Raw genomic sequence first — 26,452 nt, 5'->3', positions numbered from 1 at the left:
TGAAGCCAAAACTTAGACATGGTGTTTATTTGTCACACAATTCATAACAGAATCGGAACATGATCAGCTCTATCGCAGCAGTCTTTCGTATCAGGCCTGATGCTTATAGTGGAGTCTAGGGGGAATAGGGATGAAGCACTAAGAGAAGCAATAGATTGAAGAAAAGGTTTACTTATAGATAATGTGAGAAACTGAAATACACAGGTTATACAACCCTGACCAAGGCTAATCTCCAAACTACACATCCTGGTACATTATTATTATTATTATTATTATTATTATTATTATTATCCTCTGTGCTCCGAAGACCCAGCTTCATATAGGTATAGATTTATATATATGTTTCTCATGGGATTCACAAGTTCCCCATGGTACCAGCACTATTTTTGCTGGTTTGTATATAAATTTATAGCTATGAGCTGATTATATTTTATTCTAAAGTACATGATGGATTTTTTAAACTAAATCAATTGTAAAGTTACTACATGATTGCTGGGTGACATCTCACTAAAACAATTAACACTTGGACCGCACTACCTCTGTAAATAATATTTGATTCTTCAGTTATTCAGATTATAAATACACTTTCATTTCAACAGGTTGATAAATATAAACTGCAGTAAAGTTAACAATGGTTTTTGAGAGAGAAACAGATGTTCATAGAAACATTATTTAAGAGGCAATTAAGTGCTAACACATTGTTAAGTGGCATTACTCGCACTGTAATCATATATGCAGTTGTGCAGTTTAGCATAGTCAAGTGTTATTCCAGTTTATAAAATAGCCTGGATAAAGCTGTCACTTTGATTTGCCGGAAAGGATTCCAAACCATGCAAATGTTTCAGTACAATTCACACAGGTCTGCATCTTAAATGCTTCATCACACTAACATTCTTTTAAATAGTTCATTTTATAAGCAGAATAACAAACTTCAAGGTGTGTGTATTTGTACTGAGACAACCTCATGCTGTCTCGCTTCAACACCAAGGACACTTGAAATAAAGTGGTATCCACTGAACAACTGGGAGGAACCCTTGGAGAGACTGGGGATTGGGAAAGATACTTCTTCCTGGTTCAGGAGCAGCAAGGGTCCTCAGTGGCCATAGCCCAGTCCGCTGTAGGAGAGGGGGCATCGAGGCATTCACAGCTGCACATCTTTCCAGGGCAGGTCACTGGAGAGTTCAGTAGATCCCCTTCACCCTCTTGTTGTCAGGATCGAAGGGGGACTTCAGGTGGGCTTTGGCAGCATAAACTATTCCCATCCTCTCCAGTGTAAACTCCCCACTTCTCACAAAATCAGGACTGACCTACAACACAGAAATGAAACCCTGATCAGATAACTAGGGGAAGTGCATTTGACTACATCAGTTTCTATTCATCTGCATGCTAAGCATCATTGCAGATGTAGCTAATTCAGTCTTGATTGGTTGAATGGCCTCTAAAGTTCCTTGGTGTGATTCATAGTTTTGTACATACGCAGAAGATTATACAGGTAATGTCATTCACTGCAAACATGGCTTCTCTTCTTAATTACTTCAAATCAGTGTCATCTCATCAAGAATCTCTCTATATGGAATCAAGAAAAACTGCTACCAGCTGCATACCCAGTGTATTTTATTCCTATATTTTTGGAACGTAGATCCAACTGCCCCATAGAATTTGTGTGCATGTGTGTTTTTTTTTGTAAATAATCATTTTCCAATGCATTGGATATAAAAGGATAGATTCTTACAGAGCTTTGCTGACTGAACCTAAGCTATACAACATGTTTAAATCAAATGTTTTAGCATGCATAGGGGTTCCATTATAGCCAATATGTTTATTAAGTTCAAACAGTAACCACCAACTACACATCAACAGTCTCAAATCCTGAATCTAGTCTTCTCTGGTGTTTATCATACAAAGAGCTATACATCAGTAGTTCAACATAATATTCTAAGTGGTTGGGGACTGGTTATCATTATTATTATTATTATTTATTTATTAGCAGACGCCCTTATCCAGGGTGACTTACAATTGTTACAAGATATCACATTATTTTTACATACAATTACATTATTTTTACATACAATTACCCATTTATACAGTTGGGTTTTTACTGGAGCAATCTAGGTAAAGTAGCTTGCTCAAGGGTACAGCAGCAGTGTCCCCCAACTGGGATTGAACCCATGACCGGTCAAGAGTCCAGAGCCCCAACCACTACTCCACACTGCTGCCCTGCAATATTGTATAGTTAGCTGCCAACTGAAGTTGCCTGGCAGATGAATCTTTGCTCGGAGGTCCAGTTGACACATTCAAGGCCACCCATGTCTACATTATAAAGATCATCTCTAAACACTTTAAAAACACGTCCTTCAGTGTGTGTGTAGCCATGAGCCATGCTGTAAATCCTGGCAGCTGTGCAGATGCACTGTCCATACAGAGATGCTGTGAGTCCCCAAAAGACAGCAGACACCATCACAATGACGCAAATTAATTGAACAGCTGACCTCCTTCATTCAGCAGTACATACAGCAGCCAGGTACAAAGCGCACACAGCAGTAACTCAGAGCTTTTCTCTTGACTGCGAGTCACTGCAGAGACGATCCTAAACAATATGGTTTGTGCTGCACTCAGAAGGGTTGTATCATAATGTCATGTCACAATCACAAGTGTCTGATGAGAAGTGACATGTTTGGATCCCTCTCCCTGTCTCATATGAACGCTATCGTCTGTTAAACATTTAACTGCACAATCTGTTAAACATTTAACTGCACAGCAGAAACTATTTCGCAAAAGCATTATTGTTGCAGACGTCTGATTTACTGCATCAGCCAACAATTATTTATCCCAGATGTGAAAACTCGTCCTAAAAAATGGGGGCATTAATTTCTTTTTTGAAATATGAATTCCCAGATTTCTGTTCTGTGCCTATTTATGTATGTCCTTGAACCTTGCTGTCAATAATACACAAAGGGCCCAATTCTAAACACCTAGCTGTGAAAAACTGAAGGTAAAACTGTGAGTAAGAAGCAATACATATACTTTTTTTTCTCTCTACCAAATTCCCAGGCAAAATCTGAATAAGCAAATCACTATACAATATTCACAGTTTGTTTCATGGATTTTTTTTGAAAGCCCATTTTTTTCAGCTATTAAAATGTTAATGGAATTGGCCCAATTGACATACATTATTTTGGCTTCTGACTTCTAACCTTTTCCTTAGCTGAGCCTTCAGTGCACCCTCCGGGATCAAAGGCATTGCTGTTTTCGCTTTAGTTACTGTGAAACTCTATAATTTCTGCTCAAGTACTTGATATTCATAATATTTACACCTGTGTATAATTGTTCCAATTGTGGTTCATTTGTTGTTGATATAGAATGTGATTTAAAGTCCCAGGTATCATTGTATCGCTTGCCATATTAAACAGAGAGTACTTACTACTGTAGATAGCTTGGAGTGTATTACAACACTGTATATTGGAATAATTATTTATGGCACCACATATTCACTTCTCAGCACAGCCGCATTCTCACAAATCATTCAATTAACATTTTTCCAGTTTCAACCCATTACCCAGCCAACAGAGAAGTCAAACAATGATTTAGTTTAACTTCCTGTTTTTTGAACAGTAAATGGCATTTAAGTTCACTTCTGCCATCGCTATCGTCACTTGTCTGGAGCATTGCAGCATGTAATCCATCACGGTTGTGCTTTGTAAATCCATAGGCCAATGTCTATCAGGTTCAATCATAACAATACCAATTATTATAGCATTGGAACAGGAATATTGGACATTCCATGAGAAAATAAATACTTTACCCTCCTTCATAACTGCATATTAAATCTAAAACATGAACATGGCTATTATTTCTATTGGATATAATTTTTGGGGTAGTGTAAAAATACATAAAAACCAGTAACTGCCTCTAGTGCCTGCATGCTCCAGAAATTCTAAATATTTGCAATTTATTTTCTTTAAAAGAACTGAAACTTTCAGAAGTTTGACACATTGGGCCTGACTTTAGAAAGGGGTTTCATTTTCGATGGAAACGGCAAAATCTGAAGATTTTTTTCACCTGTTAATCTGTTAAAAAAGATCCTCCTATTTTCTAAAGTGAGCCTCCATTTCACCTGCCGGTGGATCGCATTTCATGCACCATTTTCATTTTTGAAAAATTAATGAGCTGCGTAATCTGCCAAAACATTTTTCTTGTTTAAATGTGTTAGCAATGCTATAGAAGCACAATAAAAACCTGTTCCAAAACAACGGAAAAAAAAACCCAAGTCAAAACGCAAATGCAAACATATTGAAGCGATCTGCATTCCTGCCACCGCTGTGTTTACCTCTGTATGTGCAATTCTAGCCCTGCTTGTTCTGTGTCACCATTTTGAATGGTCCTGTCTGTGTGTGTTCCCATTGGTCTGAAGTGCGCGGCCGAGGCCCAATGGGATGTGTTTAAGCCCAGTATTCTGTGTCACTGTTTGAATCCGGTGTTGCTGACAGAGCTGTGTACTCTGGTGTGTTGAGAGAGCGTCTAAATAAAGAGTTTGAAAAGAACCAAACGTCTCTCCTGTTTTTCTTATTATTTTTGTATGTACACTGTTAAAAAAACCTGTACAATTCCAGGACAATGCAACAGTGTACAGTAATCTTAACAAATTGTTTGTAGTAAATGTAAATGGTCACATATATAATATACTGGCACATAGACTGACATTTACCAATACAAATGTGTGTGTGCATATACAAATGATTATCATCGTTCATTACTCTGGCAGCCAGAAGCAATATCGCTATCCACATTCACAATTACAATACAATTATAGTATGCTGATCAAATTAAAGGGTATAAATACATCAGGATGCAATATTTGTCAAGTATAACAGATTCAGGTTGTTAATTGTGCAACATTAAAAATTAAAAGTGTGATCGTAAAGCAGCTGCTTTCACTCATTCCTATCAAAATTACATCTTGTTCAAGTAATGGTTATTTTATTTAGACACAGATTCTTAGATCATTATATTATTGAGAAAGAAAAAGGGGATCACATTTCCAAAAAAACTAACCGAAACGGAAGAAGCAATTGATTAAAACACTTTTTGGGAACTATTAACAAATATGGACAGTCCAAAAAAAAACAAAACAAGAACTGCCGATCCAAAACAGCAGTATCTGGAAAAATTATTTTGACAAACTTTATAAAAAAAATGAAGAAAATTTTTTAATTCAGAACAAACTACAATACTAAAAAAACTAAACAAACTTGAAACTACCATAACAAATAATCAGAACCTAATAGATACTCCAATCACAATACTGGAGCTAAGAGACTTCAGGCTCTCAAGTCAAGGAAAGCCTGCGGGTCCGACAGCGGCCTCAGACTTCAGGAGGCTCTGCTCACACTGTTTAACTTGACACTGAACACTGGGTGTTTCCCTGACATTTGGAACGAAGGGCTCATAACACCTATTTACAAAAGCCGAGACAAATTAGACCCAAATAATTACAGAGGCATCTCTGTGTAAGCAGTAATCTGGGGAAGGTATTCTGCAGTATCATTAATACCCGAATACTGGCCTTCCTTACCAACCACAGTGTCCTGAGTAAGAGTCAGATTGGCTTTCTACCAAACCACTGCACTTCATATTTACACCCTACACACCCTAATCAATAAACACGTCCACCAAACTAATAAAGGTAAAAAATAATCGCCTGCTTTATAGACTTCAAAAAGGCTTTTGACACAACCTGGCACAAAGGACTATTTTATAAACTTCTTCAAAGTGGTGTAGGGGGTAAAGTCTATGACATAAAATCCATGTACTCAGATGATAAATGCGGTGTGAAACTTGGTAACAAAAGAATAGAATTCTTCACACAGGGCCATGGAGTGAGACAGGGCTGCAGTCTGAGCTCAACACTGTTCAACATCTACATCAACGAGCTGGCTACAGTGTTGGAGCAGACTGCAGAACACTTGGTCAAGGCAAAAGACTTGAAACAAAAACAAACGCTAACCAAATACAGACTCAGTGACCACAGCCTGGCCATAGAAACTGAACGGCACAAAAAATCGTGGACTGCCAGAGTAAACAGGCTGTGCCATCACTGTGACCTGGGAGAGGTCGAGACAGGAATGCACTTCCTGTTACACAGACCCAAATACTCAAAAATAAAGGAATCATATTTTCCAAAATGTATAAATCAGGTAAAAGAGTTTCCACACCTTCCTGACTCAAATAAACTGCCAACCCTGCTAGGAGAAGGAGAGTGGACAGCAGAGCTAGCTGCTCAATACGAGTCTGCCTGCCACAGCCTGAGGAACAGTATGTAGACACTCTGCACTGGGGGGGGTATATTATTTTACGGAAGGGGGGGGGGGTTCTGTTTATTATTCTGGTTTATTTATTGATAGATTTTATTTTATTTGCCTTGGGTATCTGTATGTATGTTGTCTTTGTTGATGTTCGTTTTGTAAGTGCTTTGGCAAAACTTAATTTTGTCATTCCAATAAAGCCTTTTTTAATTTTAATTTTAATTTGAATATATCTTCTGACAAAAAAAAAGCGTCGGAATAACGAATGAACCAAACTCGTGGATAGATTCCTGTCGTGTTTTCTGCAGCTTTTGAAAATACTGAAAATCGGTGGGAAAAACAGAGGTGCAGAAAAAAAACGGTCGAAATAATGGCGTATAACACTATGCTCCAGCGAATCTCTTTAGAAAACAACCCCTACTGTCTCGCCTTTGAGTACCAATCATTACTGATGTGTTTTCAAAGGTGACTTTATGCAACCTTACGAAGCTGACAGGAAGAGTAGCATTGAAATATCTGCAAGTACTCTTTAAATAAATGACCATAAAATTAAAAATTCACCTTTTACATAATATGTACCTTTTTATATAGGTAAATCTGTGAAATGATAGCAGTGCATATTAGGAAATAATTTGTTAGCACCATGCACTTTAATATAAAAACTAATATAACTATTCTCAAATATAATAAAAAATAAGTACACTTACTTTTCTTTTCATTATTAGTTATCATAAAATGTTCACTATATTTCAGAATTGCAATTCCCATCCAACAGGATTGTTAGAATTTATGAGCATAATATCAACACCAAATACAGAAGTCAATTCTTCCTCCCGAGTCCTGCCATTCTGGATCAATAAACAAATACATATTTTTAAGCCCTGGAGGGTAGCAGCCCTTGCTGGGGTTCAGGGGGTATGTATGTTATCTTGTTCAGCCCTGGAGGGTAGCAGCCCCTTGCTGGGGTTCAGGGGGTATGTATGTTATCTTGTTCAGCCCTGGAGGGTAGCAGCCCCTTGCTGGGGTTCAGGGGGTATGTATGTTATCTTGTTCAGCCCTGGAGGGTAGCAGCCCTTGCTGGGGTTCAGGGGGTATGTATGTTATCTTGTTCAGCCCTGGAGGGTAGCAGTCCCTTGCTGGGGTTCAGGGTGTATGTATGTTATCTTGTTCAGCCCTGGAGGGTAGCAGTCCCTTGCTGGGGTTCAGGGGGTATGTATGCTATCTTGTTCAGCCCTGGAGGGTAGCAGCCCCTTGCTGGGGTTCAGGGGGTATGTATGTTATCTTGTTCAGCCCTGGAGGGTAGCAGCCCCTTGCTGGGGTTCAGGGGGTATGTATGCTATCTTGTTCAGCCCTGGAGGGTAGCAGCCCTTGTTGGGGTTCAGGGGGTATGTACTGTATGTTACCTGTGCGTTTCTAAAAGCACTTCCACTTGAACTAAGCCTAGCTTGCTGATGAGACCCTGCACAGAGTGGCAGTGATAAAAATAAATAAATAAATTAATTAAAAAAAAAACGTTGCAGTACTGGAAATTCCAGGGATTCACTGTGCTGTGGAATAAATGAGTTCTGCTGTACGTTATGTTAAAAAGAGCTAATGGAAACTGATTCAACAGGAGCCATTCAAAGCTGTGTGTCCGACTGGTCCCCGATCTCCATCTCTCTAGGCCTACATTACAATGACATTTTTATTACAGCACATCTGAATCGAAAGAGTGTCTCAAGGTACCATCCTGATCAATTCTTATGCAAATGCTGTATTCAGCCTGTCAAATGACCCGTATATGTAGATCATCAATCTCTAAAGACCCCGTTTTATAATGGTATACAGCAGTTAAGGCTGTTTACTGTAAATGTGTAAGCTGAATGTCAATGTTTAAAACGATGAGCAGAAAGCAAACAAAAAAAAATATATATATATATATACACAGTATATAACACCAGCAACAGAGTGCGACCCCAGAGGTGAGTTTGGTGATCAAATTGAGCTTTGCTGTTTTCTGTTTTGCAGTATTCGAGTCCAGTAGCTTAGCAAACTGCTTTCAGATCGACGTCCAGTTACAGACGTTATTTCCCTTGACGCCAGACCGGCTTCTGAAAGTAGATGCACGGCACACCGCTGTACTTCTCAAGCAGTGGTTTGCATAGCGTTGCGAGAGACTGGTTTTGTTGCTTAGTTTAGGCATCTTTTTTTTTCTTTAAGCCAGTCTTTAAATACATTAACAACCCATGTTGTTGTCTTTTTAGTATTTTTTCATTTTTGTTTTCTTCTGTTTCATTTAGTTGTGCCTACTGTTGACAGTTTCTGAAGCACTTACTTTTTTTAGGTGGATTACTGTCTTCACTAGGAAAACTGGTCCTGTACAAGTTCTCTGGAGTTTCATATATTAAAAGAAAATGGGTGGAATATCACATTTTGTGGCAGTGGTTTTATAGCTAATAAATAAAATGGCAGTTTGTCATGGAATTTTTATAAAGTTGTGCGTATTGACTTATACAGTGTGAAGTGGCTCATTAGTATGCAAGCCGTGTGTATACGCTATATATATACACGGTCATGTGATGCTGTTTAACCAATCAGAGGTTGTTATTTTTTCAAGCCGTTTTTATTACCCAACAGTACACATTAAGTAGTAATCCGTACATCATAAACATGGCAAATTAAGGAAAAGCTATTTGCATATGTGCTAGGGATGATGAAATAAATAAATAAATATGGGTCAGAGTGTTGCACAGACACAAGTCAATGGGCATCCTCTGGCAGGGCTCGGAATTAACGGTGGCCATGCTGCAGTTGCCGTGGGTGCCCTTCTCAATTGCCGCAATGCCCATCAAAGTGTATGTCTATTCACGGCAATTATGGCTGCAGTGACCTTTCCACTACAGCAACTAGAGACGCCATTACACGCCAAATTAGGAAGTGTTGGGATACTAACAATATCATGACTGCATGATTTGCGAGTTAAGCTGCATCAGCGGATAAAACACAAACAAAGAACTATTCTGAAGCATGTAACAATGCCATCTCAGAAAAGAGTTCTGAAAAAAAAGTAGAAGGCCTTGCACAATCTGCAAAAAAATAAAAATAAATAACATTACAAAACCTTTACAGGTCTGTAGTTTAGAACAGGTCTTGAAAGTTTCTTTCAGGTTTAAAAAAAATACTTACTGAAACTCACTTGAATATGGTTCAATTGCTGTTATCCCCTTATTTTAATTTCCTTTTTTTATCACAGTGAAGCCAAGGTGGTAGGAAATACTTTTTCTACATTGTATTACAGTGTTTATTATCATTATTTGTCCATCTTATGATAAGTTTATGTTTTTTAAGTTCACCCATAAATGCAACACAGCACCTCAGAAACGATATTTCAGAGTTTAGCGCATTTTAAACTGTGTGCTATTAAAATTGAACACAATGGTCCCATGGCGTAGTGATAAAAGCCAATGCCTTCAGGCCGGATTGCAATATTCCAAGGTATTGGCACTTCAAATGGGGATTTGGTATTGACATGACCAATGGCTTTAAAGAATAAGCTGGAATCATCTTAATGTAGAATGCAGTAATCAAATTCTAATTCAATGAAGGTTCCCCCCAAAAATGTGTAGGAACTTGTGACAGAAATAGAGTGATTCTTGGTGGTAAATCTCCCTCCCGACCTATGAGGGCGCTAAGTAGCAAGAACTGAGTACTTTGGATGGGTTGGCAAGACAGTTCTTTCCCAGGGTTCAAGGGAAGTCAGCCAGCTAGAAAGGGTGCGGAACTCCGGTGCATTAACTCATCGACCCGGAAGGGAAACGATGTGGCAGTCGCGGACTGGAGGTGCGGCTGCACTCATTTACCAAGGGGTCATGTGTGACGGCATAAAAGGGGGACGGAGAGATGCAATCTGTTCCTTCGCTTTGGTTAAAGAAAGAACCCAGAAGGACCTGTGAATTGTGAAATCGTATTGTGAGCGTTTGTTTGTTTTGTCTCTAATGGTTTATTATTATTATTAGTAGACGGCTAACACATCCGGAGCTGTCTCCAGAGGCCAGCACAAACCCTGACAACACTCCACCTGTGTCACAATAAATAACTGTAATAGCACAATGAGCACTACAGCACGCACCCAAGACTGGTGACTATGCTAGTGTGTTGTGTTTGTAACGGGACTGTGTTTATTATTTGGGACTGCAAACCTTTTGTTTTGAATAGTGCAATACACACTGCTGTGTATTGCCTGCAATTATTGTTTTGGTCACCAGACCTGGGTTACAAATTAAATCTATTTTCTGATTGGATTATCACTGTCTGTCTCTTCCTTGCGCACCGCATCACTAACCACATTGCCACAGATCTGTGAAAGAGTCATTAGTGGCCATACTTCCAATCTGACGTGCTATACAGACTGCAGTATTACAGCAATTATTTTACAGTGTTTTCTTAATAGTACTGGTGCTAGTGTAGTTAGCAAATGGGCTTGCAACAATCAGGCTCACCATGGTACAAAAGGGCTGTGTGTACGTGCATGCACCTTCAACAATAAAAGCACGCATTTAATAGCACAGTAACATGTAAACAGGGAGCTTTCTACTTGTAGAAACAATTCAAGTATTTAAACCAGGGCTTCTTGGGCCTCCTGCTCTCATTCTCTGATATACTCACTGTCCCGCCTTCGGGGTCCCTAATGTAGCCGTAGCCGATGGTCTTGTCAATGGCAAATCCAAAGTCTGCTCTACGCAGGTGACCGACTGGCTTTCCATTCCTGAAGATGGCCTCTAGTCCAAACATAGGCACTTTCCTGGAAAGCAAAACAAAGAAACTACTTATATTTTATAGACATGACATTTACAGTACAGGTCTATTGTGAGCATCTTACTGTAAATACAGTAATTCAACCACAGAAAGGTGATGATTGAGTGGTGGGGCAAGTTACAGCACCCTGACAGACATTTTCTTTAACATGTAAGCTGGCTGACAGCTGTAACAATAACCTTTAGTAAATGGCATGGTCAACTGTCAACTTACTGCTCCTTGAATATATCAGTGTTAATGGTGAACAATTTAATTTGAACAAGGACTCTCTCTCAGTCTATCCTCAACACTGATGGACAGTTTTATCATACAACACTCTTTAACCCTCTTACTTTTGGAATTGTCTGCTGTTGATATCTACAGTGTGTCCCTGTGGTTTTCGTTCTACTTTCAATAAGGAAGAAAGTGAGGAATACAGTTCTCAATACAATACAGTTCTCAATATTTATCTAACATACCACACAATAGCTTCCCAATCCCAATCATTATTGTAGAAGTTTCTGAATAGAGTAAAACACACATGAATATTCTATTTTGTTAAAGTGGTTGTAGCTAACAAAATCATTTAATAAATGTTACCTGTGATGCACTTTTATTTACTATACAGTTTTCAAATGTGCAGTTTAGAAAGTTAGTTCTCAGTTTCCATGTGTTATTCTCAGGATGTCTATTACACCTGGGTCATTTCACCTCAGCAGTGGCTTCTGGTTCAAAGCATGTTACTGGCAAGTCAGTCAATAAGAGAAGCAGCTGGTTGGTTAACGGACAGGAAAGTAAGCCCTGAATGGGATGGGGACAATTTCAACCTGCAGGTGAAATGGCTCAGAAAGTGCAAGACAATCTGAAAACATGTCTTGTCAAAAGAGACTTCTTTATCCTTGGGTAGTACCAGATTTCATGTTTTAAAATGTAAATACAAGTTTGCTAAAACATGTGTTTCTATCAAAACTGCATATCACTATACAGTGAAATGACATGCATGGTGGGAAGAGTCATGGAATTATACTGTGAGCTACCATTACTTTAAGGGAATGTACTTTGAATCCTGCAGACGATGCCCAATGTCTGCTATGCCTGGCCCTTGACGGTGCCCGGATGTGTTCCATTACCACACTCAACTCATCAATGGTGAAGCAGACAAGGCGGCGTCGCAGTCCTTGAGCCTTCTGTGCCTCCAGAGCCTCTCGCCCCAGGAAGGGAGTGTTCCCTTTCAGCTTGCAGGTGAAGGCAAGGCCGGCCTGCAGCGGGGAATCGTCAGGGCGTAGGTCAGCGTGCCAGTGCCGGTACCCTGGCAGTGGAGAAGGAGAGTGCTCAACACAGCTACAGCGCAGAAACTTCTGGTGAGTTCAATCACACTCTTTCTATTTCCTTAACAAGAGATGTATTTATTTTAATGTATTGCCTAAAAACAGTTCCATTAAATATAACTTAAATTCAATTGTAGGAAATGCAACTAGTAATAATAATCTTGACACACATCCTGTAGTAAATGCAAATATTATTAAATAAATGTATTATTCTGTAGCTGTTCCTCACAAGATGTGCTCACTCACTATTATTCTGAATGTATCCATGAAGCTCAGGTCATACACTGATGAATACATAGTAGTATACAATACACATACTGGCTCAACACATAAGAACATAAGAAAGTTTACAAACGAGAGGAGGCCATTCGGCCCATCTTGCTCGTTTGGTTGTTAGTAGCTTATTGATCCCAGAATATCATCAAGTAGCTTCTTGAAGGATCCCAGGGTGTCAGCTTCAACAACATTACTGGGGAGTTGGTTCCAGACCCTCACAATTATCTGTGTAAAAAAGTGACTCCTACTTTCTGTTCTGAATGCCCCTTTATCTAATCTCCATTTGTGACCCCTGGTCCTTGTTTCTTTTTTCAGGTCGAAAAAGTCCCCTAGGTCGACATTGTCAATACCTTTTAGAATTTTGAATGCTTGAATCAGATCACCGCGTAGTCTTCTTTGTTCAAGACTGAATAGATTCAATTATTTTAGCATACAACATGCCTTTTAAACCTGGAATAATTCTGGTTACTCTTCTTTGCACTCTTTCTAGAGCGGCAAAATCCTTTTTGTAACAAGGTGATCAGGACTGAACATAATATTCTAGATGAGGTCTTACTAATGCATTGTAAAGTTTTAACATTACTTCCCTTGATTTAAATTCAACACTTTTCACAGTATATCCGAGCACCTTGTTGGCCTTTTTTTATAGCTTCCCCACATTGTCTAGATGAAGACATTTCTGAGTCAACATAAACTCTTAGGTCTTTTTCATAGATTCTGTCTTCAATTTCAGTATCTCCCATATGATGTTTATAATGCACATTTTTATTGCCTGCATGCAGTACCTTACACTTTTCTCTATTAAATGTCATTTGCCATGTGTCTGCCCAGTTCTGAATGCTGTCTAGATCATTTTGAATGACCTTTGCTTCTGCAACAGTGTATGCCACTCCTCCAGCCAAAAGACTGTACAGCAGGAATCCAGGGTTCAGGCAGTAAATATTTCATGCATGTTTTTTTTTTTTTCCAGCAAGGTAGACAAGACATTAAATGGAACAGAAGCGAGTTGGGCTATAAATAGGTTCATTGAGAGTAGCCTGACTAATCAAACCTAGATGAGTGGATCTATACTTCAGTGGTTCACAGTTTTTTTTTTTAACTAATAGGTATTTAACTTCTTGATGTCACGGTGTTGCTGTTTTGTGCTTGCTGCGATGCTTTTAATTTTCTGATGTGCTGACGCTGCTCTGATCTTTGCTGAGTTGAGACTGTGTTTCCGGGTTGACCCAGTAGTGTTCACACTGGTGTTTGTGCAATGTCCAGCATTTATCCAGCTCCCGCATTGACTCAGAAATGCTTCTGCAATGTCAAGCCTTTACTCTAGCATTGACTCAGAAATGCTTCTGCAATGTCAAGCCTTTACTCTAGCATTGACTCAGAAATGCTTCTGCAATGTCAAGCCTTTACTCTAGCATTGACTCAGAAATGCTTCTGCAATGTCAAGCCTTTACTCTAGCATTGACTCTGAGATGCTTCTGCAATGTCAAGCCTTTACTCTAGCATTGACTCTGAGATGCTTCTGCAATGTCAAGCCTTTACTCTAGCATTGACTCAGAGATGCTTCTGCAATGTCAAGCCTTTACTCCAGCATTGACTCAGAGATGCTTGAAAGTAGAGTGCTGGGAAAGTAAGCTTTTTGCTGGTTGTGCATAATAACAGTTAATGAGGGGAGCAAAATTAAAAGTCAGGTCACAGCACTGGATATATACTATAAAATATAGAGAGAACTGAAAATATATCAATGAGTAAAGATAGGTCTGGGCTGTAAAGCAGATAATTCATTTCTGTTGTTTTCATTATACATTTTCTAGTAATTTCCTTCAGATTACATTACAAATATTATCGGTCCGGAAACATTTCACATGTACAGAAACTACCGTGACCAAGTACAACACAAATTGACATAAGGAATTGCAAGCACTTCACAGCGAGTAACCGTGAGACCATGATAAATGATCAGCAGGCTCTGTTGTTGGCTGATGGACTCCTTCTGTAAACCACACTATCCCTCTTCCCCACTGTCTACAGTTACTGCCAAGTTTCACTGTTTTTACTGTAGAAAGGAGCTCTATTATGGGTACCACAGATGACAAATATTCATGTTTTAGTCTCCTCTAAAATAGACTGTAATTCTCCAGATCTACTGAAGTATACTCAGAATGTTGCAGCTAGGATGGTGACAGAACAAAGCTCCGTCTTCCCATCCCAACACTGGTTATCAGTCAAATGTCTGCTTGATTTCAAGATCTACCACCAGTCCCTCTGATCCTCTTACAGGGGCCTTAAAAGAGTAAATAGCGGGGTTCCCAAAAATTATACATCCCCACGTGTTGCTACAACTGTTTAAATAATGTACCTGTAATTGTTAACATCCTGACAACTTTTTACATTTATAACTTTCAAGTCTGTTTCAAAGCTCTTTTGAAAATGTCCGCTGTAGTCTGTTGATTTTTGCTATGTTAAATTAAATGCATCAAACTCCTCCTGGGCCTCAGCATCCCACTCACTCCCTCTCTCTGCCTAACTGGAGACCTTTCAGTCCTAGACACTCTGTCGAATATATCAAACTTATACTTCTTTCACTAGTTACTGTGAAAAAGATAATACTATTAAACTGGAAAGACTGGAATAAATGATCATTGACTCAGTGGCTTAATGCCATGACAGATCATGCTACATTAGAAAGACTTACCGCTTCACTTCAAAATCATGCTGAAATTTTTTATGAAATATGGAACCCCTTTCTTAGTGCTCTTGACGGATAGGTGAGCGAATGCCATTTCAATTCATTTGATCACTCTGAATTGAATATCAATATCTCTCTAATTAAGCATATTTCTTAGTTATTATAGTCAAGCTTATATGACCTCATTATCAAACTCTAATATGATATCTCTGCAATGTTGAATATTTGGACAATACATTTTATACTTATTCGGATTCGTCTTGTTTGTTAGTGTTTTTTTTTTTTGTTACCTTTCCTTCCCTCTTCTTGTAACAATGTACAGTAGTGATTCTTGTTTAATTGTAAGTCTGTAAAATGGTATATACACTATGCTCAGCAAGGCAGCCCTTTTCTGCAGTCACAAGGCCTGATGCACACCCAAACCAACTCTACAATATGCTTCAGTTTCGTGGCAACTTTAAAATGGACCTGGGAGCTTGGAAGGGTTTGACAAGACTGATTTGGTCAAACTGGTATCTTCTTAAACCAGCTCAAGGAAAAAAATACATTTTTGGCAACTAAAGGACAATACTGTATATACAGCGGTCTGACTGCAGCCATGTTGCAGATGTGGACAGTAACTTTAAAACAAATGTCTGTATGCTGCTATGATTGTTAAGAAAAGAAAGATTTGCATTTCAAACTTTTATGAAAATACCTGAGAAACTGCATTAAATTGACTGCTGTGTAAAATGTAGAGGGAATACAGGAGCCAGTGGTCTATTTGACACGGGATGCCTTTAGTATATCTTGGTTATAAAACATTATCAACTACCGGCCAGACCTTGTAATAGTTTGAGAAAGTGTTTCCAGCATGCCTGTGGCTGTTTACGTGGGTTCAGCAAGAGGGAGCAAGGTCTACAGAGAAATGAACGAGATGTGCTGCTAACTCAGACTCACTGCTGTGATACTTTCAGGTCATGTTTATTTTTTTAACTCAATTTTTCATGATGATTTAAAAAAAATAAATAAATAAATAAATAAAGCAGTTTGGAGCATATGGTATGTCTTATCCCAGATTATATATATATATATATATATATATATATATATATATATATATATATATATATATATATATATAATTTATTTCTTAGCAGACGCCCTTATCCAGGGCGACTTACAAACGTAAGCAAATACATTTCAAGTCTCACAGTAGAAGTAAGAGCAAGTACATATATATATTGTGAAAGATGCCCTCCCGTGGGCGTAGTTTTTCTGACGGACTCGTAGATTTACACTGGTGAGTATCTTTATTTTATATACAACACAAACTTTATTTCCCACCACCAAAAGAACATGCCCTGTACGGGCCACTAACTGTCTCACTTTTATTCCCTGTCTAAGCCTACCCCAGGAAGTCACTTCGTCGTGCTGGTACAGTCTTAGTATGGTCTCTTGACTGCAGACCCTCAGCGAAGCGTTGCTCCTCCTAATGGAGTACCTTGTACAGGAAAGTGAGTTCGCGGGCAATGTCTCCCTCTGCTGGAGCACGGTGAGCACACAGGTAAGTACGATAGCTCCTGCTATCTGGGTACAACAGTAACACAGGGTAGTTCACTGGAGAGTGTTGAAACAATACGATAGCTCCTGCTATCGTGGAACAGTCAGTAACAAGGGCAAGTATACTGGGGAGCGATGAAACAATACGATAGCTCCTGCTATCGTGGTACAGTGGTAACAACGGTATAAAAACTGGAGTGCGTTGAACAATAAACAAAGATCCATAAACTTTGTCCCGTTGTCTGTGTATTTTGTTTGCAGAGTTCCACACAGCACATGATACAAAATAAACGTTTATAAATTCTGTCCCGTTGTCTGTGTATATTGTTTGCAGAGTTACACACAGTACACAATAACAAAACAAACGTTTCCCGTCTCTAAACTTTATCACAAGCGGTGGCCACGCCAGAACAATTATGTTGTGCACAGTAAACAGCAAATAAATTAGACTTGGTCTTAACACAAGAAACTTACTTTATAGGAAGAGTGAAATAGCTAGTAGTCTTTCAACAAAACCGAAACTTCTCACGCTGAGATTCCAGAAGATTGTAGATCTCTCTGGTGGTGTATTCCCCACTGCCACACACCACGAGTGATCTGCTGACTTCCTTACATGTCAGTAAACCCCGCCCTCTTTGATTCATTAACCTGGGGCTTCTGGGGAACATAGTCTTTGTGGCCAGTCGGCCATTTCTTAAAGGGCCTACACCCTTTATTATCACTATATATATATATATATATATAGTGATATATATAAGTAAAAATCTGATTGAACAGCTAGAAAGGATTATGCTTATGCTGGGATTTTTGTATTGTTTTTCAACATGGTAGTGAAAGCTAATGTCCAGCCTACACATGGTTTTTCTTTTTTTTTTACCTATTTTTATTTTGTTCCTGTTTTTGTGTTTGTTTTTGTTAAACTGCAGCTTTCTGTCCCCGGGTCACGTTCCTGCCGGTAACAGCCTGGGCCGTGATGCTACCCTGCCACACACACTGTTGAAACTTTAACAGTATAATTTAACAGTATAATTACCACATTAGGAGAGACAGAAAGATGAAGAGACCTCGCGTCATAGGCAGTGAAAAATGTTATTTCTTCAAACACAGCACGCACTTTGGATCAGCTTAATCAATCACCTATAATTCAGCCTAATCAACTTCTACTGATCTGTGTCCTTTTATTTTGTTTTACTGGACAACCCCAGTAACGTCACAGGACCACAGTACAGAAGAACCCTCATATCCGATCCTGTAAGACACGATACCCTTAATTAACTGATGAGCCTCTGGCATGTGCCATTTACACATGCTGCCAACTGAACGGTACTAATGGAAACTGATCAATACATTTTATTATGGGTCTAAAACAGTAAATTCAGCTCTTAGCAGGACAGAATGGATTCAGTTGCAGATTAAAGAAAAAAAATGCTGCGCATTTTGGAATTCAGCTTCAATTTATACATGCTTTCACATCACATAACTGCCACCCAGTTTAACCATGTTAAAGAAAAGACAACAAGAAAGTATTAATATAATTACTGTACTGTTAAAAAGAAACCCGATTCGTTTGTCGAACTCCAAAGCCAGTTTGTGTTTGTGTGCACGCTTTCTTGCTGTTTTGTCTCAGGTTAACACACACGGTGCAAAAAAACCTGTTGAACTACTTTGGCATAGACCAAGAACACACTGTAAGAACTGTTGCTATGCTATTTTGTAAATTGACAAATACTGTATTACAGTGCTTTGTTTTGCAATAATTTTCTTTGTACAGTATACATGCAGTACCGTACTTTGGTGTTTTAGACACTGATGTTAACCTGGCACCCACCTTTCTCAATGCTGAGGGAGTCAATAGCTCTGTAGCCGGCATTGCATATCCCATGCTTGGCCCCAGCCTCCATCACTGCTTGATACACAGGAACACAGGCCTCTCTAGGTGTGTGCAGCTCCCAGCCCATCTCACCCACGAAGGACAGACGCATGGCACGCACCTGCAAACAAACAGGCACTTACAGCAGAGATACAGTGCTTATCCACTGTCTGGTGTTACTAAGTGCAGTGCAGGTTCACAAATATATTATGTCATGACTACCATATTGATTAACGCTGTGATTTGATCCATTTCTACTGATTGTTGCCATACGGCTATACCCTGTGGTGCCCACAATAATTCATTTTACATTGAACTGGTGTTGCTGAGTTTTGAATGCAATCAACAATCAATTTGTATTTTGTGTACTGACAAGCAGTAAGCAGTTTGAAGAACTTGCTGGGGCATGTACTCAGTGGAGCCAGAGGGATCAGTGATAGACCCCTGATCTTTTAACTAAATAAATTAACAACAGGGGGTTAACTGGCAAGCTTGTAAAATTACAGCTCATTGATGCAGAATTAAATATCAAATTTCATTAATCACATCAACCATGCTTTGCGTTTTATGGTGGAAGATAAAAAATATTTCCACTGGCAGCGGTAAATCCATCACTAAATCACATTCATAATGGTCAATCTTTAACTAAAAAAAAAAAAAAAACCTTGGCCAGATGTAACTTGTAATATTCTGCAAGCCAAAGGCAGCCAACAAGACAAAGGGCTTGGCTGCTGGCAACATGTCTTATTAAAGCACTGTGACAGAGAGTGAATGAATCCAAGTCAACAATCTCCCTCCTGACCTGTGAGGGCGCTGTGTAACAGGAACAGAGTGCATGGTTTGGCAGTTCCTTCCAGGGTCAGTCGGAAGCCGGCCATCCAAGAAGGGGGCGAAGCCACTATACCAGAAGTCTGAACTGTGTTTGGACACCCACATTAGCTCTGTTATAAAGGCAGTTCATTGCCAAATAATCTGATAAAGATGCTGAGATGTGGGCGCTTTTCTTATTTCTTGGCTAGATTATTGTAATGATTTGTTGGCTCCAACTGTTGCAGCTAGAGAGCTGAATCGCACTTGCGGTTCACAACACATTACTCCTGTTCTAAAATCCCTACATCGACTCCCTGTTAGATTCAGGATTGATTTTTCTCCTTACTACTTATAAGGACCTTCATGGTCTAGGGCCTTCATATTTGCAGGAACTGTTGGTACCTTATGCCCCTAGTACTACCCTGAGATCAGCAAATGGTGGACTTCTGGTTGCTCCTAGAAGTCGCCTGAAATCAGGAGGGGCAAGGGGGCCTTTAGTAATTACACTATTCCAAATGATATCAGGAATGCTTTTAAATCAAATTTAAAAACTTATCACATTTACAATAAATTACATTTAACAGGAGTAATAGAATAAATAAGAGTTAATGCATTCATAGGCTATGAATTAAACAGACGATCCAAATAATTGGTGGAAATATTCCACAATAAAAAAATAAAAAAAAGTTTTATTTTGTGATAGGAATGACTTTAAAACACAGTTGCAAATGTTTTGATTTTTATAACAAATGTCATGGCCTTTAAATCTGCTTGGAAATGCTGCTGAAGTAATTTCACAACCCACAACCTATATGTCTGCTGAGAAAACTTATCTTGGCTACATCTTATTACAGAAGCATCCAGAGTAATTTAATAATAATTCACTGGGCGGGAGCCAGGACTGCGAGAGGAAGGGAGTGTTCTGGCAACTTAGGCTTGGAGGCTCGGGCCTCTAGAACAGGGGAGAAAGAAATGGACGGGCCCGGACTCCAACCGTGAGAGCCTTACCTATGGAATCGAGGCTGGCCCTATCGGCCTCCGGGCCCCTGAAAACAGAGTCCTCTGACTTCTCGGAGAGTCGTTATAGGCGTTGCCTAGCGACTGGGTCCCAGTTACCGACTGGAATCGACCCTTAGAGGCCGGACCGGCTCATACGAGGCCTTGACGTAAGGAAGAAAAGAGAATCTGAAACATAAATAATTGTTGGTTATGGGTCTCGAGCACTAAGAGTATGAGAGCCACGTCCCGGGAGGATAAAGGAGGAAGTAAGACAGAGCCTTTTTCTTGAGGCAAGATATAGCGCATGAGCTGCAAAAGAATAGTGTGGCTGGTGGTCCCCTCTGACCACACAAAGAACCTGTGGAGTTACTGGAACTCCAGGTCAGGGAAGTGAGACTCACTACCCCCCCAAAGGATGGACCACCGGCTCCCCACTGAACCTGCACCTGTGAAGACAAACAAAGACTGCGTGCCATTGCAAGAAGAGACAAACAATGACAAACAAAAAATAAGTAAACAATTAAATGGTTAGGGGAACCAGCTATGTGTCGGACATCTTTTTGGCGTAAAGGAAAAACCCCCTCTATTAGGAGGAAACCTCTGGTAGAGAGGGCACCCCCACTCCGGGCATGCTAGCTGGAGACTGGTGTGCTGCAGTGATATTGGATGGCAGCGATCGGATGTAGGAATTGACTGCTGAAAAGGACCAGCACCCCATGGTCTTGATCAGGTGATGGCTGATGCGGGCTCTGGCTGCTGAAGAGGCTGCTCCAATCCTGAATCAGTGTGTGGTGTAGAATTGGGGAGAAAGACCTGCTCTGGTGACAAGAGCAGAGAGGTGGGGAGAGAACCAGTGCCTGGTAATGGTGTTTTTGGAGCAGTCAATGAAGAGGGGGTCTAGGGAACTGAAAGGTCTTTTTAGTAGATAGGAACTTAGTCAGAGTGGAGAAGGGGCAGAGAGGAGAATCTACTTTTGGTAAATGAAGTGGCCGAGGAGAGATATCAGGTTGCTTTTAGAGATTAATTTTGATACTTGAAAATTGTTTATGAGTTGACGAATGCGCTCCAGTTTGTCAGAGGGAGGCTGGCTTCGAATCTGACGGTGTCCAGGGTGATTCCGAGGAATTCTAGCTGGGTTGCTGGGCCGATGGTTTTATCTTCAGAGAGTGGAACACCTACTGAAGAAAATAGGGATCGCAGATTGGAGATTGCTTGAGCGGGGGTGGGGGGTCCGAAGGGGGATATGAGGAGAAAGTCGTCTAGGAGATGGAGAAGGAAAGGCACTCGGTATGTGTTGAGAAGGATCCAGCAGAGGGCTCCGGACAGAGTGTTGAATATTTTGGGGCTGCTGCGGCAGCTGAAGGTAAGTTGGGTGGCGAAATAGTACTTACCTTCCCAGCAGATCCTGAACAAGTGGTGGAGGGAGGAGTGAATGGGCATGACTTTAAAAGCGTCTAAAATATCCGCTTTTACGAGCCAGGTGCCATGGCCTGCTGCTTTAATGGATTTAATAGCATTGGAAACCGTAATGTAATGAAAGAAAAATTGATCGTGGGGAATTAGGGCGTTGAGACTGGAAGTGGAACTGCCTCTCGGGGGGGAAAGATTGATAATTAGGCGCTTTTTTCCTGATATTTTGCAGGTTGCTATTCTGATGAGGCTAATCCTGAAGACTGGGAACGGTGGAGCTGGGAAGAGGCCGGCCACCAACATTCATTTCCCCATGTGTAAGGCAATCGCCCTGCTACATACCTCCCTCCTACCTCCGACATCCTTGAGTTCAGAAGCGAATGCTTTACTGGACTCCCAAATACACATTCAAACATTAATACATAGAACAATCATCTGACCCTTTTTGCCATATATCCAACACCTTAATCCCAACAATATCTCCCTAATACAGTGGGAGAGCATTACCATGATAGTATACACCCTTATTATTTAATATAATTATTATTATTACTATCATTAATCATCACCATCATCATCTACGATGGCAACAGACGTCTTATAAAGCACACACAAAAAACCCAGTCTAAACATGATTCCTAATAACACAGGAGCAAGAAGCAAATGCTTGACTAAACCCCCAAATTAAAAAAAAAAAATTAAAAAAAAACCTCTTATTGTATATCTACTCCTCCCACCATTTTTTTATACATACAATTCTAACACACATATGGGTGGGTGGGAGGGAACACTGGAGCCCAGCCAGCCTCAACCAAGCACCAGATGGCCAACTGGCTCCAACGTTATCACCATATTATTATTAATTTAAATACCTTCCTAATTATTATCACCATTATTATCACTATGTCTTCCTAATTATTATCACCATTATTATCACTATAATTTACTATTAAACTCAAATGTATGGACATAATTATATTTCTTGCAGTGGGTGGTACTCATCCAGCACAGTAAATGTCATGAGTAAATCAAAACACCCAGGATATTGGAAAACTGCTGATATTTTAGTATTGAAGTCGGCAATTGTAATTTAACCTACCGTACAAACAAAAAAAAAGCTGTTAACGAAATAGCATTTATTAGAATAAAGTATTCTGATATCTGAAGCCATTACTTTCCACAGATGGCAGGCTGGTAATTTCTACTACTTTGATAAAGGTGAAGACAAAGCATGGGCCTATTATGGTTGTGATGACCTACTTCCTTGTCAGCGATTGTAGCTAACACAATAAATGCATACATCTTACCTGTTCTGCACTTCTATTTCTGAAATAGGTCTCAATTGTCCAATTTTGAAAATATATCACTTTTTAACTATTAGATTAAGTGTTACAGAATACGTAACACAACTGCTATTAGGACCATGCTGCAGGATTTATTAATAGCGTTATAATTAAACTATACCAAATCATGTTTTTATTTACAACAAAGGGAAAGCATGATTTTGCTGACTTTATAAGCATTTGGGCAACACAGTATAGGTTATCTTCATTGTAAATAAAAAACGTGATTTGGTATAATTTAATTATAATGCTATTATTAATAAATGAATCATGATTACAGCAGCAGTTTTTAAGTATTCTGTAAATATTTTGTCTAATAGTTAAAAAGTACAATGTGGGGCTGTCAGGTCTTGTTTTCAAAAAATATATCGGCATGGACATTATATACAAACCAAATGAATATCGTGTGTGTGCGTGTGTGTGTGCGTGTGTGTGTGCGTGCATGTATGTATCTATGTTTAACAGAGAGAGAATACATGCATTCTCCAGGCCGTCTCCAGTCATATGTGGTTTTCACGATGACGTCGCTTTAAGTTTGAGCAAAAATTGTGGCCATTTATTATTGCCATAGCTTTATATTTTCACCCCATTGCCACTGTACATTATGCATCCATGCATCCCTTCTTGCCATGTCATCGGACAGTGTGTTCCGGGCTTAAAGTTACAAATCGTTAGAACAAGTGAACAAATCTCAATCATAACCACAAGTATACAAAAGTCTAAAATATGTTCATTACTACAAATACTGAATTATCTAGTTAGTCTCTGCATCGTCTGCGTCACAGCCGCGGTCTGTTAAATTTCTGTTTCAAACCCCCCCCTTTTTCCAAGTGTAAATTAACTCCTGATAAATTATGACAATTAACACGGATTTGCTTTTAAATTCCCACGCAAACAAAAGAAAGTCGCAAGAAGCCCTGCAAGTTAAGATATTAACATTATTTCGTAAATAAACATAATTTCGAAAATCACGTTAGCATGATTATTTAATAGCGAGATAGGCATAATGACCTCTTGAAAAGGCCAAAATCAATGCTACATACCGATTTGTTGATTAACACTGGCTGGCCTCCCTGTGTCCGCCACCCGTCCGCTCCAGCTCATCCAGAACTCTGCTGCCCGCCTGGTGTTCTCTCTGCCTCGCTTCGCCCACGCTACTCCACTACTCCGCTCGCTCCACTGGCTCCCGATCACCGCTCGCATCCAGTTCAAGACTCTTGTACTAGCCTACAGATGCCTTGACCAGACTGCACCCAGCTACCTCCAGACCCTCATCTCTACACCCTACACCCCCACTCGACCTCTCCGCTCCGCCTGCACTAGAAGACTAGCTCTACCTCCGCTACGCTCCCCTGCCTCCAGAGCCCGCTCCTTCTCCACCCTTGCTCCGCAGTGGTGGAATGACCTTCCTACAGATGTCAGGACTGCCCAGTCCCTGACCACATTCCGGCGCCTCCTCAAGACTCACCTCTTCAAAGAGCACCTGTAGAACTCCTCTGTTTGTATCCTGGGACACTATCACCCTTCATGTAAATGTGCTTTATTTTGCTCTTATCTGCCCCCTATTTTACTGCATTTAATCCTGTACTTCAGAATACTGTAATCTGCCAAGTGTTTAACCTGTAGTACTTTGTATTTAATCACATCCTGATGTAACTATCACTATTTAATCATATCCTGATGTAACTATCACTATTATCTGCTGTATTATTGAATTGTGGTTTGTCACACTTGTACTTTGCTTGAACAAAAGTTATTGTATTTCTTGCTCTTATTGTATTACTTGTATTGTAACACTTGAAATGTATTTGCTTACGATTGTAAGTCGCCCTGGATAAGGGCATCTGCTAAGAAATAAATAATAATAATAATAATAATAGTAATAATAATAATAATAATAATAATAATAATAATAATAGTTATCATTTACAAACTTGAAAATCCTGCCCTTACAGAAGTACCAGATGTTTAAATGATGTTTAAAAAATACATGTACTTTTGGATGATTTGAGACCTCTCTAATTGAAATGCAAAACAGGTAAGATTTACAGAATTATTTTGTTAGTTTGTTACCTGTGCTTTAAATAAAAATACTTTATAATTAAAATGTGGATGAAAATGAAACGTTGTCATTATAAAGTCTTTTCAAGAATTACACTGTGAGGAACAGAGCCATCTCTTCCAGAAGTCGCATTGCTTTTTCATGGCTAGCATAACTTTAGCAGTGTTCATGCAATCCGGGAGGTTAAACTCGGTCAAAACAGGTATTATTTTTAGCAAATTTGAAACTTTATTGCAGAATATTATCAATGTTTCTGTATATTTTCAATGTTCTGTTGTTAGTTTATTGTATAATTACTGTATGGTACATTATTATTAGTAATACATCAGGTAAACCCTGACTGTTCAGACGTTGAGAAGCTGTCACTTATTCAGCATCTTCACGCCCTGGTTCATGCAGACTGTATCGATGGCATGAACTTCATGTTTCTCATGTGATACTGTCAAAAACATTTCACACAACAAGCACATTTCAGATAAAACAAGGATGTCAGTAACATACACTGATGGTCACAATTATCGGGACACCTGTACATCTTACTGAAATACAACTAAGAACGAACGAATCAGCATAAACTATTGATTTATATGAAACTGTATTAACTTTCTCAAAAGAAAATGCAACAGAGGATATGTTTTGCTGGCACTTTACAGCAAACTTTTCTCATCAAAATATCCCCCTAGCAATCACAGCTGCACATACTCTTGGCATTCTGTCACACAACTACAGCAGTGTATGGTCGTCTATTTTTGTCCATTCAATCCTAATTATCTCCCAGAGCATATGTATGCTGGCTGCACTCTTCTTTTTCACTCTCCTGTCAAGCTCATCCCATAACATTTCAATGGGGTTAATTAAGGTCAGGTGACTGAGGAGGCCAGCGCATCAATTTTAAAACCTGTTCTTTCTGATTTAAGTAATTTAGGTTTAGTCTGGCTGTGTGTTTAAGGTCATTACCATGTTGAAAAACAAACCCTTCACCCACAAGTCGCCTTCCTGAGGGTATTGCATGACATTGAATGGAAGGATATTGTTCCTTTACAAATGTATC

The 26,452-nt window shown here is 39.5% G+C and overlaps 1 protein-coding gene across 2 annotated transcripts in view; it reads right to left on the bottom strand.

Annotated features, from left to right (window-relative positions):
* Positions 1 to 11: 11 nt before the first annotated feature.
* LOC117396956 (sarcosine dehydrogenase, mitochondrial-like) overlaps positions 12 to 26,452 on the bottom strand; it is a 121,667-nt gene continuing 95,226 nt past the window's right edge. For both annotated transcript variants that reach the window (XM_059005306.1, XM_059005307.1), the window contains 4 exons: positions 18,736 to 18,898; positions 12,216 to 12,384; positions 10,947 to 11,082; positions 12 to 1,307 (listed from right to left, as the gene is read on the bottom strand). In XM_059005306.1, the coding sequence (XP_058861289.1) occupies positions 1,182 to 1,307; positions 10,947 to 11,082; positions 12,216 to 12,384; positions 18,736 to 18,898 (594 nt within the window). In that variant the 3' untranslated portion in view covers positions 12 to 1,181. The remainder of the gene's footprint in view (positions 1,308 to 10,946; positions 11,083 to 12,215; positions 12,385 to 18,735; positions 18,899 to 26,452) is intronic.

This window comes from Acipenser ruthenus, chromosome 31, assembly GCF_902713425.1.
Source record: "Acipenser ruthenus chromosome 31, fAciRut3.2 maternal haplotype, whole genome shotgun sequence".
In the NCBI taxonomy this organism is placed as follows: domain Eukaryota; kingdom Metazoa; phylum Chordata; class Actinopteri; order Acipenseriformes; family Acipenseridae; genus Acipenser; species Acipenser ruthenus.
This window is presented reverse-complemented; position numbering and strand designations above follow the sequence as displayed.